This window comes from Prionailurus viverrinus, chromosome E2 (genome assembly GCF_022837055.1).
Source record: "Prionailurus viverrinus isolate Anna chromosome E2, UM_Priviv_1.0, whole genome shotgun sequence".
Classification (NCBI taxonomy): domain Eukaryota; kingdom Metazoa; phylum Chordata; class Mammalia; order Carnivora; family Felidae; genus Prionailurus; species Prionailurus viverrinus.
In genome coordinates, this window is record NC_062575.1 from 43,777,958 (window position 1) to 43,795,190 (window position 17,233).

General features: G+C 35.8%; 1 protein-coding gene across 4 annotated transcripts in view; it reads left to right on the forward strand.

Annotated features, from left to right (window-relative positions):
* LSM14A (LSM14A mRNA processing body assembly factor) overlaps nucleotides 1–17,233 on the forward strand; it is a 50,526-nt gene that overhangs the window by 17,979 nt on the left and 15,314 nt on the right. For all 4 annotated transcript variants that reach the window (XM_047835513.1, XM_047835510.1, XM_047835512.1 and 1 more), the window contains exons 2-4: nucleotides 5,295–5,458; nucleotides 8,358–8,487; nucleotides 14,104–14,226. In XM_047835513.1, the coding sequence (XP_047691469.1) occupies nucleotides 5,295–5,458; nucleotides 8,358–8,487; nucleotides 14,104–14,226 (417 nt within the window). The remainder of the gene's footprint in view (nucleotides 1–5,294; nucleotides 5,459–8,357; nucleotides 8,488–14,103; nucleotides 14,227–17,233) is intronic.

A 17,233-nucleotide genomic window follows, 5' to 3' on the forward strand; every position in this document is an offset into this window, starting at 1 on the left:
TAATCTCAGCTCTAATCTCTCTTATTTCCTTCTTTCTGCTGGATTTGGGTTTAGTTTGCTCTTATTCTAGATTTTTAAGATGTAAAATTGATACGAGATTTTTTTAAATGTGATTATAGCTATAAATTTCCCTTTTGAGTTCATCATTCTTTATATCCCTTAATTTTGGCGTGTTGTTTTTTCTTTTTCATTTGTCTCAATTTTTCTTAATTTCCTTAGTGATTTCTTTGACTCATTGGTTGTTTAAGAGTGTGTTATTTGATTTCCAGGTACTTGTGACCTTTCCAGTTTTCTTTTTATTATTGTTTCCAGCTTTATTCCACTGTGGTCAGAGAAGATATTTTGTAAATCTCAATTTTTTTTCAATCTATTGAGAGTTGAATTTGACCTAACATGTGGTCTTTCCTGAAGAATGTTCCATGTGCAATTGAGAATAATGTATATTCTGCTGTTGGTGGTGGGGGGTAGGGGCATAATCTGTTGCTTTTAAATACTTTAAAGACACTATGGGGGAAGTGCTTTTGGCCCTTGAGGGTTGAAACAGTGGTCTCTCAATGAATTGCCAGGTAGTTTCAAATCATACAACCCCAATTTTTGTAGGATATGCTTCCTGTTGTCCCTCTATCACTAGCAAAGCTGCACCAGGAACATGAGCCGCCATCCCCATAGCTGCCTTTTGTGGAGTTGGGAGTTAATGAATGGTACAGCCAGCCACTACACAAAATGCTAAAATTTACCTCAAGTTAACAGTCTCTTTCTTCATCAGGTACTCCCACAGATGCTACAAGTGTATGAGTAGACATCACAGTTCCAAAATGGTTTATTCAGACGTTACGTGCCAACTAAATAGTTGTTTCGGTGTAGGGACTGAATCCTGGATCTTCCTACTTTGCCATCTTTCATTATAGCAGTTGCATCTGTGTTTTTATTTTAGGTAGTTGTAATCTCTTGAAAATTACAGTTTTATAATCTGCCTATATAAGATGTTTAATGTTACTATATATTTACCTGATTTTTTAATGCTACAAATAATATACCTATCTATTTTGGAAAAAATAATGATCAGAGTTGTAGAATTCTAAGACATTGCATTCAACAAATCATATTATTTTGGTGAGTTCGAGTCTCTCTTTTTTTTTTAAGTATATTTATTTATTTTGAGAGAGAGCATGTGTGAGCAGGGGAGGGTCAGAGAGAGAATCCCAAAAGCTCCCCACCGGCAGCACAGCAGATCATGACCTAGACCTGAGCCGAGATTAAGAGCTGGATGCTTAACTGACTGAGTCACCCAGGCACCCCAAGCTTGAGTCTCTTTAAGACTGGCCCCTTTCTTTAAGTTCCTGTTCACCATTACTTGCCTGGTAAATTCCAAACTGGTCTTCTTGTTTCTATTTTCACTTTGTTTTCCACGGTCACAGAAGGACATATAATAGTGGTTGCCAGGGGCTAAGAGCAGGGGAAATGAAGAATCGTGGTTCTGTGGGTATAAAGTTTTAGTTCAGCAAGATGATAGAGTTCTAGGGCCACCTGGGTGACGTAAGCGTCTGACTTTGACTCAGGTCATGATCTCAACGTTTCTGAGTTCGAGCCCCACGTCATGCTCTGTGCTGACAGCTCAGAGCCTGGAGCCTATTTCAGAGTCTGTCTCCCTCTCTGTCCCTGCCCCTTCCCCGCTCGTGCTCACTCGCTCTCTCTCTTTCTCTCTCAAAAATAAAAAATAAACATTAAAATTAAAAAAAAAAGATGATAGAGTTCTAGATCTCTACTATACAACATTTTGTTATGCAAATACTGTACTGTATGCTTAAAATTTTGTTAAGAGGGTAGATTTCATGTGTTCTTACTGCAGTTTTTTAAAAAATCAAAATGATAGCATTAACAAAAATGCTAGTGACGTATACCTAATAAAGTTGTCAGCTTTAAAGAAAAAATTGAAAGCCTGATAGAAGAAGATAAAGAATTCAGGCTTGTTGCTGGAGACGAGTGCATAAAGATCAGGGAGAACCATACAATAAGCACTTTTAAGTCTTCTTTGCATAACCAGATTGAGCCAAGAGGAAACTTGGGGTGAGTGGGTATCATATACTATTCTTCCATGGTTTGTTGTGTTTAGCTGCTGTTACCTCCAAGTGCAAAAATTAAATAACAGGATAAACTGGGGTGAACCAGTGTGATTTCTTAGTGCATTGACATAATTCCCCTGCTTACAAGTTGTACGTGTACATGAGCTAATTCATGTGTTGAATTGTGTTGTAGCTGAATGGTAGTGGTGACATTCTACCTTTTCTGTGCTTACCATTCCTTTCTTTCCACTCACAGTGCCCAGGTTATTTGTATCATCTTCCAGCCATGTGTGTCCTTCTGATGTCTTTAATTTGTTCTTTATAATGGTACAAGAATTGTCTGTTAGAAACATTAAATCTAATCAAATCAGTTTTTATCATTAGAGCGTGTTTCCCATACTCTTGTTGTGTGCAATTCATTCTCCATGGTCTCTATTTTCATTTTCCTCTATGATAAGAGATTTTCTTCACACCACATTTTGGAAAATATGCCCTAAGCTTTAAACTGTATCATTGGTTACCTTTAGAACCTCAAATAACACAATTTTAAGCCTACATATATTAATTTATCAACTTTCTCCAAAATTTTGTCAAGTGAGTCCCTGTTATAAAAAGGGAGAGTATTAATTTATGTATTTCCTTTTGTGTTTTCCTGTTTCCACTCATCTTCATCTTCCAATTTTTGTTAGAATACTATGTGATACACTGTCCTGACTGATTTTGTCAGTGTGTAACTTTGTAGCTTTTTTGACAACTATTCAACACATTCTGTTCTAAGACCATAGTAAATTGTCATACACATTTATGTGCTTAAATGAATTTATTTTTCATCTCTTGTCTTTTATTTGATACCACTTTTCTGTGAGTTCCTTATTTTGATACAGCAAAGGATAAGTCGCTATGGCTCATAGAGCAGTAAGTCTTTTTCTGGAAATACAGTGGAACCTTTTGATCAAATTTAGAGCTTCATTCAGGAAATTTCTGTTATATATTTAAGTATATTTTCTCATTTTGTTGTCTTTCTAACCAGCATCAGTTAACTGTTGGGTCTGCAAGAATAATCACCTCCAACCATTTTATTGCTGTAGTTTTTCTTTACTTGCTTTTTCTCAAAATTATTCTCTATTAATGACTTGGCTTTACTGCTTTGATCTGCTGATGTAATTATTCTGCTAATAACTCTATATTATGTTCTATATTATATTTGTCTTACCTATTTTTTCCTTAACTCTGTATGCTACCTTTTCAGCATCTTTTTTTTTTTTTTTAAGTTTATTTGTTTATTTTGAGAGAGCGTGTGTGCGTGAGCAGGGGAGGAGCAGAGAGAGAGGGGGAGAGAGAGAAAGAACCCCAAGCAGGCTTTGAGCTGTCAATGCAGAGCCCAACAAGGAGCTTGGACATACAAACAGATCATGACCAGAGCCAAAATCAAGAGTCAGACGCTTAACCGACCTAGCCACCCAGCCACCCCTCAGTATCATTTTGATCATAAGAGTTTTAATTTTTTCAAAAGGTAAAGCAGTATGTTCCTGAAATTTTCTTCTATTTCCTGGGACAAATATTAATCCTGCATGGATTTTTCATCTGTCTAATGGCTACGTGGGTATAGTTTGAATGGTTTTGTTAGGCCTTGGAAAAGCTGATGGGGCTTGTCCGTCATTTTTGTGTAAGGAAGACTTTGAACTTTTCCTCCCTCTGCTTCAGATGAACTAGTCTATTACTTCTGAGGCCTGGAACTTTATACATTGTGTGGTGGTTGTGGTGGTGCTGCTGTTACTGAGGTTAGGGATGATACTGATTTATATGCAATTTTCTTAATCCTGATTTTTCTAACTCTTTACCCTTCCTTTTGGATACAGGACAAAATATAGAACCTTGTCACTTACTCCTCTCCTTATAAAGTATTCTTTGGCCATTAGGGAAAGAAGAACTTCAACTAGGGCATTCTGCATCTTTGCCCTTACCACATCAGTGTTTCTGTCCCCATCTACCAATATGGAGGTGCCAGTGAAAATTTCTCAGGGCATGCCGCACGCATGTGGATTCTCAGACTGGCCTTCCAGTTTGGACTAACAAATTCAGTAGCTGAGTGATACTTTTTAATAAAAGTTATGGTATGAATTTGAGATCTTCTCAATAGGGGTATTTTAACTTTTCATTTTCTTTAATTTTAGGGAGGGATATTCTTCTGCAAGCCTACATCTATGCCACCATCTTTCCTGGAAGCAGCATAAGTAATAGAATTTTTAGGATGGGTGGGTCATTATTTAAAAGGAAATAGCATTCATATTTAATCTAGCCCTGAATCAGTTTTGCAGAAAAATGCATACATTCAAAATGTTGCACAGTGTTAAAGCGTTTACTCCCTTTAGGTTAGTCTTTAAGTGGATAATATATGATCTTTCAAACTTTCTTATATGGAACTTACGTATGGATGCAGATATTTTCAGAGGTGTAAGACAGTAAACCTGAAACTTTAGTGTTCATAAGAAACTCTTAAGGAATTGGTTTAAAATACAGATTTCTAGACTCTCCTCAAAGTCTGATTCAATGGATTTGAATAGGATTCCAGAAATCTTTTTAGCCAGCTTACCATTGTGCAGGTGGTCTACGGTTTAACTTTGAGTCATGCTGTCTTAAGTGTTGAAATAATCATATTTAATTATGAGAAAAAAAATTTAGGTAACTAGGTCATTTCAGGCTGTCCCCTGGGGTGAATACCTGACAGCCGCTTGGCTTGGCTTCTAGAGGACCTACTACTCACCAGGATAGATGTTCCCTTCATTGTCTTCTTTTAATCCAAAAGTTCAATTTGGTATTTTGTTGACAGGGAAGTCTTCACTTGCCACTCCCAACAAGAAATCTCACGTAGGCTTGCCAGTTTTTTGTGTTGCTGAATGATGACATTCAAAATAAATCAACAATGAAAGGACATTTTTAACACATCCTCTCACCATAATCACCAAAGATATAAATAAATAAAGATGTAGGAAGAACACGACCTCATGATACAGATTGTTTTTTAAATTGAGTACATTGAGCTCTAGGCAAAACCCACTCTGTTTTCCTCTTTTTTTAAACAAAATTTCTTTAGCTACAGATTAATAGATATTTTCTCACAGCTGACATTTAAGAACTGCTGTATTGGAACAGCAGTTTATTGGAACTGTACAGTCACTACCTGAATATAATGAGTAGACATATATCTCATATCCTCTCTCTTCTCACCAGTTCGATCCTTTGGTACAGAAGACAGACCAACAGATCGTCCAATACCACCTCGTGATGAAGTCTTTGAATACATCATATTCCGTGGGAGTGATATTAAAGACCTCACTGTTTGTGAGCCACCAAAACCACAATGTTCTTTGCCTCAGGACCCAGCTATCGTTCAGGTAACGGATAGTAAATTTGTCTTAGAGTGCAAGAAAACTGCAAGTACATGGCTAGCCTTAGCTTGTACCTCTCTTGGATTTTGGCATGGTTTTTTTTTTTTGTTTTTTGTTTTAATTTTCTCAGTTGAATGTTCGTGTACTTACCATTTCCTAGTCACCTAGATACCTAAAATACCTGGATAATGTTTTCACCCAGGTTTTATTCTTTAGATCGTAAGTTGGGACTAAATAAAGTAAGCGATAGCAGAGGAATTTATTTTTATCATAAAATATTTTCTAATTTCAGCAATAGTTAAAATAGCTTATATTTATTGAAGTCTAACTGTATGAGAAGCACTATTCAAACCACTGCACATACAGTAAATCAATCCTCACAATACTCTCTGAGCTTGGTACTATAATCTTGTTTTTATATTTCTCATTTTTATAAGTGAATAAATTAATATAGAGCCACAATTTGGACAGACCAAGCAGTCTGGCTCTGGAATCCAGAATCCATGCCACTCACTATATTATTCACATTTGGTTCATATTATAAACCAGGGTGGTAATGGCTACTCTTAGGTTAAGATAATTAAGTTCAGTGAAAAAAAGTGATAAATCACATTGGTACTTTATATATGTATATTACATAATATGCATGCAGTGTTATATAATAAGATAGCACAAAAACATAAAAGGATTTTATGTATACTTCTAAAAAGGTATGAAAAAAGAAGACCCTAAGTATTCTCAGTAAAAGAAATAAAAAATTTGTAATTTATTAGAAATAGATATAACATATCTAAGAGATTGTAAATTATGAATTAAAAAGGCTGTTCCTTTCAGTACTTGTTTCCATGTTAATTGGAAGTGTATAGAAACTGCCTGAATTTAGTTATAACAGCAGAGGAAGCAGATTTCATATAGGAATATTTTCATTTTAGGGCATAGCTGATTAAAAGTTTATGACCCCCTAGGTTTTTCTCCTGGACCCATTTTCTTCTCAGCCTTTTTTCTTGTCAGAATTTTTGGTCATTTGCACTAAAATATGCTTGTTGACTTTTTTTAAGGTTATACTTTTAGATTTTTAAAAATTAACTTCCCCTTTTTAATGCTGTACGTGATAAAATCTTAGTTTTCCACAAAACAGATTCTTAGAATAAATATTATCTTGCATAAGGTTTGTCTTACTTCCAGCTATTAAAAGAAAATACCTGATAAACTCTTCTGAAGAAAATAGTAAGTGGTATATAAAATTAAAATGGAAAAAAAAGAGGGGTGCCTGTCTTGCTCAGTGGAGGGGGTGTATGATCTCAGGGTTGTAGGTTCAAGCCCCGCATTGGGTATAGAAATTAGTTAAAAAAAAAAAGGAAAAAAGAGAAAGTACCTTTTAACATTTATTTAGTATTTATTTTTCCTGAATATAAGCTTTAAAACATTTTTTTTTTTATTTTAGAGAGAAAGCACATGCAAACAGGGGAGAGAGAGAGAGAATCTCTCTCTGTTTTTTTGTTTTTGTTTTGAGAGAATGTTAAGCAGGCTCCATCGTGAAGCCTGACACAGGGCTCAGTCCCATGACCCTGGGATATGACCTGAGCCTAAATCAAAAGTCGGATGTTCAATTGACCAAGCTACTAGGCACCCCTGAATAGAAATAGTTTAATAAGAAATAGTTAATAAGAAATAGTTTAATAAGAAATAGTTAAATTTATTCTTGTAATATACATAAACTGGAGAAATTCTCTACTCTCATCTCCCCTTCCACCCCCTGGTCCTTTTTAAGTCTTAACTTTTGAGGAAGTAGTCTGAAGGAATCCTGAGAAAATCCTTAAAAGAAATTTTTTTTTTTCTTTTAAGTAGGCTCCACTCCCAGTGCAGGGCTTGAACTCATGACCCTGAGATTGAGTTACAAACTCTATTGACTAAGCCAGCCAGACACCCCAAAAATGTGATTTTTTTTAATGGAGGGAGAAGAGACACATTTTAATATAGCTAGCCCTCACCAAATAGTGGTGTTAGCTGATTGTCTTTTGTATATATATCTTCTGATAATTCTCCAGGGAAATAGTTACTTAAGTAATCAGCTTTATGGAATAAGAAGAACCAAAAGAACACAAGTTAAACTGGTGTTGAATTTCTTCCAGCCACCATAAATTTTCACTTTTGATCTTTTGATTCAAATATTCAGTAGTATTTAGTGAGTACCTGCCATGTTCCTCATAGTAGCGGTAAACACACAGAGTCCTGCCATTAGTGAGCTTATATTCTTTTGGTCATTATTAGTACACTTCATATTTGTATTATGAGATATTTTATATATTAAGATAAATTAGTGTATAGCATGCATACTTACATATTATAATTATTTTAGGTTTAGTAAGTTAAAGTTTTTAGAAAATGACCTTTAACGTAATGATAAATATATTTAAAAATGTAAATGGTCTTATGTGAGATAGTTTGTTTCTTCATCTCTTTCCTGTAAATTTAATAGTGCATCTCGAATGATTGAAAATATGAGCAAAATCAAAAGTGAGTTGTCTTATTTTTGTCAGCACCAGACTGAAACACAGTATAACCAAATGTAATTTTTCCCATATTTTTTTCTTCAAGCAGAGTTACTTATTCAAGTAACTTTTCTTTCCTAAATCTGCTATAAAAATCTTAACTCAAAGTAGGAGTTTATTGCAGAAAAAATTATTTATAAATCACATCCAGTGTAATTGGCACATTATCTGCAAATATTGAAATCAGAAGGGTATTAAACTGTTTTGATATTAAATGCATGTTGTAAGTTGTTATAATTGGTTTTGTATCTAGTAATTATAATTAAAGTTTTCTTAAAAGTGTAAATACTCAAATTTTTTCATTCTATACATGTTGTGTAGAGCCTGGAAAAATAACCCCGGTCTTTCTTCAGTCTTCACTAGGCTCATCTACTTCTTCATTCCAGTCAGTGGGTTCCTATGGACCTTTTGGCAGGATGTCGACATACAGTCAGTTCAGTCCAAGTTCATTAGTGGGGCAGCAGTTTGGTGCTGTTGGTGTTGGTATGTTGTGCTTTTGCTTTTTCTTTCTTCCTTTCTTTCTTCCTTTCTCTTTCTTTTCTTTTCTTTCTTTTCTTTTCTTTCTTTCTTTCTTTCTTTCTTTCTTTCTTTCTTTTCTTTCTTTTCTTTCTTTTTTTTTAATTTACCTGCCTTTACCACAAATTTGCGGACATGTTGTTTGTTGTTCTTTCTGTAACCTATTATTTTAAAGGCTTTATTTAATGCCTTTGATGACTGACTAGTGGTTCTATGAAGGTCATCGCCCAGAATAGTCACATTTGTTTTTAAACCTACATATATCCAAGTACCAATTTTCATTGAATGTTATTTTAAATTTATATAAGCTATCTCCGTTTAAAATAAGCATTTTTTTTCTGGGGTGCCTGTCTGGCTCAGTCAGAAGACTATGTGACTCTTGATCTCAGGGTTGTATGTTCGAGCCCCACGTTGGATGTGGAGATTACTAAAATTAAATAAATAAACTTTAAAAAATAAAAATAATAGTAAAATAACCATTTATTCCCAGCAGGTTGGGTTTTCAGAAAGGGATTAGAGATAATGCTGTAATTATTAGGGAATGATGATGCCAGTAAGGAGTATTTATATTATGCAGAATGTGAAAAGATACTCATATATAGCATGTTTCGAGGGTGTGGTGCTTTGTTGATTGTAACAATGTTTTAGAAACATTAACACTGTAAGGAGAAAGCTAGATATAATAAGATCAGCTCAGTGTTGTTTTGTTTTTATAGCTATTTAGCTCTACACCTTTACTGAAATTCCCACAGTAAGGAATAACTTTTTAAATCTCAAATTCTAGCCCTTAATCTTTGTTCGTTCAATTGAAATAACCATTTATCAGTTTACCTTGTTTCTCTGAATCACAAATCCAGTTTCAGATATATCTTAAAACTCATCAGTATGTTAACAGGTTTTATTAAAATTAATTTCTTTTTATAAATATACTTTTTTATATAGTTGTAATTTCAAGTATGTTGAATGTTTGGCTTTCACAAAATCAAAAAGGATGGGAAAAAATAAATCCTAAAGTTGAATGGATACAACTGGTATCCACAATTGGTGCTAAGTGTATATCAAATTGATAATATAACCACAGAGAAAAAAAGAATTCAAGTAACTTTTACACTTGTAGTAGGGATATATTGTAAGAATAAATAGCAATGTAAAAAAACCTTGACTTAGGGTTTGTAATTGGTAGTGGTATTGATGTTAATTTTTAAACTATTTTGTATGTATTACAGGATAGGGCAAATGACTAGTATATTAATATTGTTGGCAAATGCTGTTCTTTCCATGGAGAAGGGAGATAGAAATATAGGGATGATGCAGAACCCTGTGGTGTTGAATATGAATTGGAAGTATGAATGTGAACTTATTTTTTTAAAACTGGTTATTTCTTGATTCTGTTCATAGAAAGGCCCTAGAAGCAATGATGCCCAGTGGCAGAGAATATGTGTAGACTAGTGAGTTTCAAGATACACCTGAAATTGGTTTCTAAATACTGTTCCCCACTAAAAGGAACTGGAACCCTTGAAAAAAGAAGATGGGGAAACTGCTCTTTTTTCTTTTTATGTTTGTTTGTTTGTTTGTTTGTTTAAGTAATCTCTACACCCAGCATGAGGCTTGAACTAATGACCCCAAGATCAAGAGTTGCATACTCTTCCAACTGAGCCAGCTAGGCATCCCAACAGTAAATAAAATAAAAGTTCTTTATTTTATTTACTTATTTTTTTTTTTACCAAAAAATGCTAGCTAATAAATAGAAGGAATGGTAGATGTAGAAAATCATCATTTTTGTAATCTCCAGTATACTAATTAGCAAGGATTATTAGTGGATGCTAAAATCATTGGGTGAACAGTGCTGGGCAGAATATTAAAATGGTCCTAAAGTATCATCTCAGAGTTAACTTATTAATTACAGAGGGAAGACATCGTGCCTTTGTAAGGGAGAGATCTGATGCTCACCATTTTATTTTATTTTATTTTATTTTATTTTATTTTATTTTTTTCAACATTTATTTATTTTTGGGACAGAGAGAGACAGAGCATGAACGGGGGCGGGGCAGAGAGAGAGGGAGACACAGAATCGGAAACAGGCTCCAGGCTCCAAGCCATCCGCCCAGAGCCCGACGCGGGGCTCGAACTCACGGACCGCGAGATCGTGACCTGGCTGAAGTCGGACGCTTAACCGACTGCGCCACCCAGGCGCCCCCGATGCTCACCATTTTAATCAAGTCATACAGTTTGGCATTGCCATAGTTAACTAATTAAATGTCTCCTAATGTGATGATATAGGGAGGAGGGAAATCAAGATTTACTCTGTTAGCTATAACTGTTAGAATCCTATTCTGAGGTTTTAAATAAGGGATGGTTGCAAATTAGCCTTTTGAGATTCCTTTGATTAAATTGAATAGTTGGCTAACACAGATTTTTTTTAAAAAAATTTTTTTTTCAATGTTTTTTATTTATTTTTGGGACAGAGAGAGACAGAGCATGAACGGGGGAGGGGCAGAGAGAGAGGGAGACACAGAATCGGAAACAGGCTCCAGGCTCCGAGCCATCAGCCCAGAGCCCGATGCGGGGCTCGAACTCACTGACCGCGAGATCGTGACCTGGCTGAAGTTGGACGCTCAACCGACTGCACCACCCAGGCGCCCCTTAATTTTTTTTTTTTTTAACGTTTATTTATTTTTGAGACAGAGAGAGACAGAGCATGAATGGGGGAGGGGCAGAGAGAGAGGGAGGCACAGAATCGGAAGCAGGCTCCAGGCTCTGAGCCATCAGCCCAGAGCCCGACGTGGGGCTCGAACTCGCGGACCGCGAGATCGTGACCTGAGCTGAAGTTGGACGCTTAACCGACTGAGCCACCCAGGCGCCCCAACACAGATTTTTATTGTACTTACCTCCTACATTACTGTGATGTTTGTATGATTTAATATGTATAAAGCATTTGAATAGGGTCTAGCACATGGTGTTACATAGTAAATACTGCTTCTACCATTCTTCAGAGCCTGGTCTTCTAACCAAGAAATATTTTGTGGTGGTGAAATATCTCTTCCTTATAAATGCTTTTGTCTAGTTTTAATATTACTGGGAGTTGCAAGTTCAATGTTCTTTGGGTGTCACAAAGGTAGAGGGTGTTTGTATTTTCTATGTCAGTTGAGTAATTTTTGCAGATTATTTTTGATTTTTTGATTTCTGTATTTGTAGGATAATTTATGGAGTGGCTAGAGAGCTATAATAATATTTAGAAGTTGTTAAATGAGGAAGAGGAAAATTGTAGCATTGATTAAGGTGGCAGGCATTTTTTGGAAAAAGAATTAACTCAGATATGGTTTGTGTTGGCACCAACGAAGCCATTTTAATCTAAACCTCTTTTCATTTTCAATTCCTAGTGCAATTGACCGTTGAACAATATGGGTTTGAACTGCATAAGTCCACTTAAACATGGGTTTTTTTCCTGATAAATACAGTACTAAATGTATTTTTTCTACCATGTGATTTTGTTAATAACATTTTCTTTTCTCCAGCTTATTGTCAGAATATAGTACAGTATTCTGACTTAAAAAGGAAGGTTAGGGATGCCTAGGTGGTTCAGTCAGTTAATTATTGGACTATTGATTTCAGCCTAGGTCTTGATCTCAGGGTCATGAGTTCAAGCCTCACGTTAGGCTCCGCACTGGGCATGAAGCCTACTTTAAAAAAAAAAAAAAGGTTTAAATAAATCAGGAAAACACTATTGCTATTTGGGGGAAAATTTTTCCTTTTTAATTTTTATATATTACAGTCTTTACAGTTTTATTTGGAATTTATATCATGAAGAATTAATATCCATAACATCTATAGGGCTTCCGGAAATGAGGACCTACAACCCTACAGAAAAAGAGGCAGGTGTTAGGAACTACTTTGCCTTTTTCAAAAAGGAATACGAATGTCCCCTGAACAGGAAAAATGCTTAAATTTTGCTTATAATAGATATAAAAATTAAATCTGCACTGAGGCATCGTTTCTCACTATCAATTTGGCAAAAACCCAAAAGTTTGAGTATATATATACTATCTTTATAAGATAGTGGGGAAACAGATACATTGAAAGGGGTGATGCACCAGACAGAATTAAAGCACTCTTTTTTTTAAACTGATGCTAAAGTAATTCTTGTGTGCAAAGATTTTCAGTCTTTATTCACTTTAATGAGTGGATCCTTAGGAAAAAATAATGATCCCACGATAAAGGAAGCAGCAGAACAGCCATGGCAAGCTAAGTCTCACAGTACCTTTGTGGAGAGGATGGAGGGGTACTGGCTGAAGAGACAGACAATTGGATACATTTTAGCTGGTTAAGTAGTCAAACCATATTAGACAATGATTCTCTTATGTCTCCAGTGCTTCATACAGATTAATTTTTAATCACTGAGTTTGATGAACATTAGAAGGCATGCTTATGAACTTTATAGTGAGCATAAAGCCAGGAGGCTATTTCATACGTTGGGACTGACAGGCTAAGTAAGGATTGTTAAGGATCCACTTCGGTAAAGTGAAAGGAATTAAACATTCCAGTTAAAAAGCAGAGAGCATCAAAATGAATTTTTAAAAAAAAGCAAGATCCAACTATATGATGTCTATAAGAAATACCCTGAAAGAGGTAAAAGAATAAGAAACAGCATGATGTACCATACAAACACTAGTAACAAAACTATGTTAGACAAATTAATATCAGACAGATGGGGGCACTACCAGAAGAGAACATAGCATGTGAAAAGTAAATGATCCACAAGTGCTGTAGAAACTTAAAGATTGACATAACCTTGTATAGCAAAGAATTTGGGTTCTTTCTAGGGATTTGTTATTCACATCACAAAAGCAGAACTTTTTGTGGTTGCTTTAGGCAGAATGCAGCCCCTCAGTGCCATCCTGGGGGGAAGCATTAAAATCAGGAGCCAACTGGCTGTTGCCTTAGAAATGCTGGACAAGCTCTTCATAGACCTGACTGCCCGTTTGGCTATTTGTGCAGATACTTGGTATTAGAGTAATTAAATCTTAATATTGGTGTAGAATGTGCCTTTTCCTGCTACTTCTCTGTCTGACATGGGTCCTTGCTGTCCCATACATGTAACTGCCTAGGACAGTGTTGCTGTTACAGAAATTGTTTGGGGGCGCCTGTGTGGCTTGAGTTGGTTGAGTGTCCCACTCTTGGTTTCAGCTCATGTCATGATCTCATGGTTTGTGAGTTCAAGTCCTGTGTCAGGCTCTGCACTGGCAATGGGGAGCCTACCTGAGATTCTCTCTCCTTCTCTCTGTCCCTCCCCTGCTCACACTCTCTCTCTTAAAATAAAACTTTAAAAATAAAAATAAAAATTGTTTGCATCCAAGGATGCTGGAGTATGTATGTGTTGGCTTGCTTTTTTCATATAGTGTGAAAGATTTCTCAAATTATTTTTGATGCACTTCCATTAATTTTTCACGATTATTAATTTGCACAAGTGTTCCAAAAGGGGAAGGGTGGCAACAGTTATCATCATTAAAATGGAATATTGCTTTATATAATTGAAAAGTTTAAATTAATACTTTTTTTTTTTGTCATTAAAAAAATCTCTTAAAGCTGGAAGCTCTTTGACGTCCTTTGGAACAGAAACATCAAACAGTGGTACCCTATCCCAAAGTAGTGCAGTTGGTTCTGCCTTTACACAGGATACAAGATCTCTAAAAACACAGTTATCTCAAGGTAAGCCGGGGTTTTTTTTCTTTATATGTTTCCATTCCTGACATCTATAGTGGTTTTTGTCTTTCTCTGAATGTAAGAGCTTTTGCAGCTTGCAAATCACATGTGTAATTTGTTTTTTTTTTTTTTTTTTTTAATTTTTCTCCTGCTTGCTCTTGCAATAGGTGTATTATTGAATGGCATCCACCATTTATACTCTACAATTCTTAGATCATAAAACTGTGAACCAGTGAACACTCTCTAAATTTGACACTTTTTTTTGCAAGGCAGTTATATAACTTGTATATAATACTTAAATATATCAAATTAGTCCCGGACTCACCATTGAAGATGAACTATTCTTAATGAATTTGAAATAGCAGCTAAGGGAAGCCTGGGTTGCCTCAGTCAGTTGAACATAATGACTTTGGCTCAGGTTATGATCTCGCGGTTCGTGAGTTCGAGCCCTGTGTCGGGCTCTCTGCTGTCATTACAGAGCCTGCTTAGGATCCTCTGTCCCCCTCTCTCTCTTTACTCCTCCCCCGCCTGCACTCTCTCAAAAATAATAAACATTAACAACAACAAAAAGAAATACCTTAAAAAAAAAAAAAAGGCAAGCTTTGCTTTATGCTGTTGGGTCTTTCTTAGCATCCTCACAGGATCTAAAGCAGTGGTTCTCAGTGTAGACCACACACAACCGAATCATCTGGAGTGCTTTTTTTTTTTTTTTTTTTTTGTTAATAAATTTATTTATTTTTGAGAGACCTAGTGAGACAGCACGAGTAGGGGAGGGGCAGAGAGAAGGGGAAACACAGAATCTAAAGCAGGCTCCAAGCTTTGAGCTGTCAGCACAGATCCTGATGTGGGGCTTGAACCCATATATCACGAGATCATGACCTGAGCTGAAGTCGGACACCTAACGGACAACGACAGAGCCACCCAGGCACCCCTGGAGTGCTTCTTGAAGATGTAGATGCTAAGGGATGCCTGGGTGGCCCCCTGCTGGGCTCTGCACTGATAGCATGAAGCCTGCTTGAGATTCTCTGTCTCTCTCTCATACCCCTCCTCTGCCCACATTTGCATGCACTCGCTCGCGCTCTCTCTCTAAATAAATAAATAAATTTTAAAAACTTAAAAAAATGTAGATCCTGAAAAAAAAAGAGAAAGAAAAGAATAACTTTAAAAAGTATATGTAGATCCTGAAAACTGCTGTATTAGACTCCTTGGAGTTTGGGGATGTGCATTCTAATTAGCTTCTTAAAAGATCTTTTAATTTTTTTTTAATCTGTTTTTCTTTTTTTTTAATCTTTATCTTTTTTTTAATTTTTATTTTATTTTATTTTATTTTATTTTATTTTATTTTATTTATTTTTGAAATTTACATCCAAATTAGTTAGCATATAGTGCAACAATGATTTCAGCAGTAGATTCCTTAGTGCCCCTTACCCATTTAGCCCATCCCCCCTCCCACAACCCTTCCAGTAACCCTCAGTTTGTTCTCCATATTTATGAGTCTCTTCTGTTTTGTCCCCCTCCCTGTTTTTTATATTATTTTTGTTTCCCTTCCCTTATGTTCATCTGTTTTGTCTCTTAAAGTCCTCCTATGAGTCATATGATTTTTGTCTTTCTCTGACTAATTTCACTTAGCATAATACCCTCCAGTTCCATCCACGTAGTTGCAAATGGCAAGATTTCCTTCTTTCTCATTGCCGAGCAATACTCCATTGTATATATATACCACATCTTCTTTATCCATTCATCCATCGATGGACATTTGGGCTCTTTCCATACTTTGTCTATTGTTGATAGTGCTGCTATAAACATGGGAGTGCACGTGTCCCTTTGAAACAGCACACCTGTATCCTGTGGATAAATGCCTAGTAGTGCAATTGCTGGGTCATAGGGTAGTTCTATTTTTAGTTTTTTGAGAAACCTCCATACTGTTTTCCAGAGTGGCTGCACCAGCTTGCATTCCCATTTAATCTGTTTTGCCACCAGCCAGTCTTACAATCTTTGGTGGTCCCAAGATTCTGTTTCTATTTTTATCTGTAGCTAAAATGGTTGTTTTTAAGAATTCTTTCTTAAATAAAATACTTCATGTTTTTAAGCATTAGTTTTCTAAACTATAAAATGGGACTTTAGGGGGCACATGGCTGGCTCAGTCAGTAGAAGATGCAACTCTTGATCTCCGGATTGTGAATTCAAGCCCCCCATGGGGTGTAGACATTAATTACTTAAAAATAAAATCTTTTAAAAAATTTAAAATGGGCACCTGTGTGGCTCAGACCGTTAAGCATCTGGCTCTTGATTTCAGCTCATATCATGATCTCAGTTTGTGGATTTGATCCCCACTTCAGGCTCCCACAGTGACAGTGCAGAGCCTGTTTGGGATTCTCTCTCTCTCTCTCTCTCTCTCTCTCTCTCTCTCTCTCTCTGTGTATCTCCCCCATTCACTCTTTCTCTGTCAGAAATAAAGTTTAAAAAAAATTAAAATGGACTTCCTTGGTAACTAACATTTATCGTGAGAATTACATTTCTTAAAACGTGTGCAGTGCCTTTAGCATAGTGCCTAACACATAGTGTGCTTAGTTGTTAAATATCTTAATAGCGAACATTAACCTTAATATTGAAGCATTTATTAAAATCATAAATAAGGAAGCCTGTTACCACTGCTACTCAGCATTGTTCTGGAAGCTTTAGCCAAATCAGGAACACATGAAAAAGAAATAAGCATAAATGATTAGAATTAGTATTATTTGACAGTGCTGTGACTTTGTACTTGGAATTGAGAATTCACTGAAAAACCTAGAACTAATAAAGGACTAAATTCGAGGTCAGCTGTAAAGTCAGACGTGTGAAAAACCAACAGTGGTCCTAAAACCTACCCACTGATTATGTAATGGAGATAAAAGGTGTTCACAATAATGAGAAATAAAAATTATATATAAAATACATAATAAATATGGCCAATTTCTGTAGAAAATACAAAATGTACATATAATTGAAGAAACAGATCTTGTTCCTAGATAGA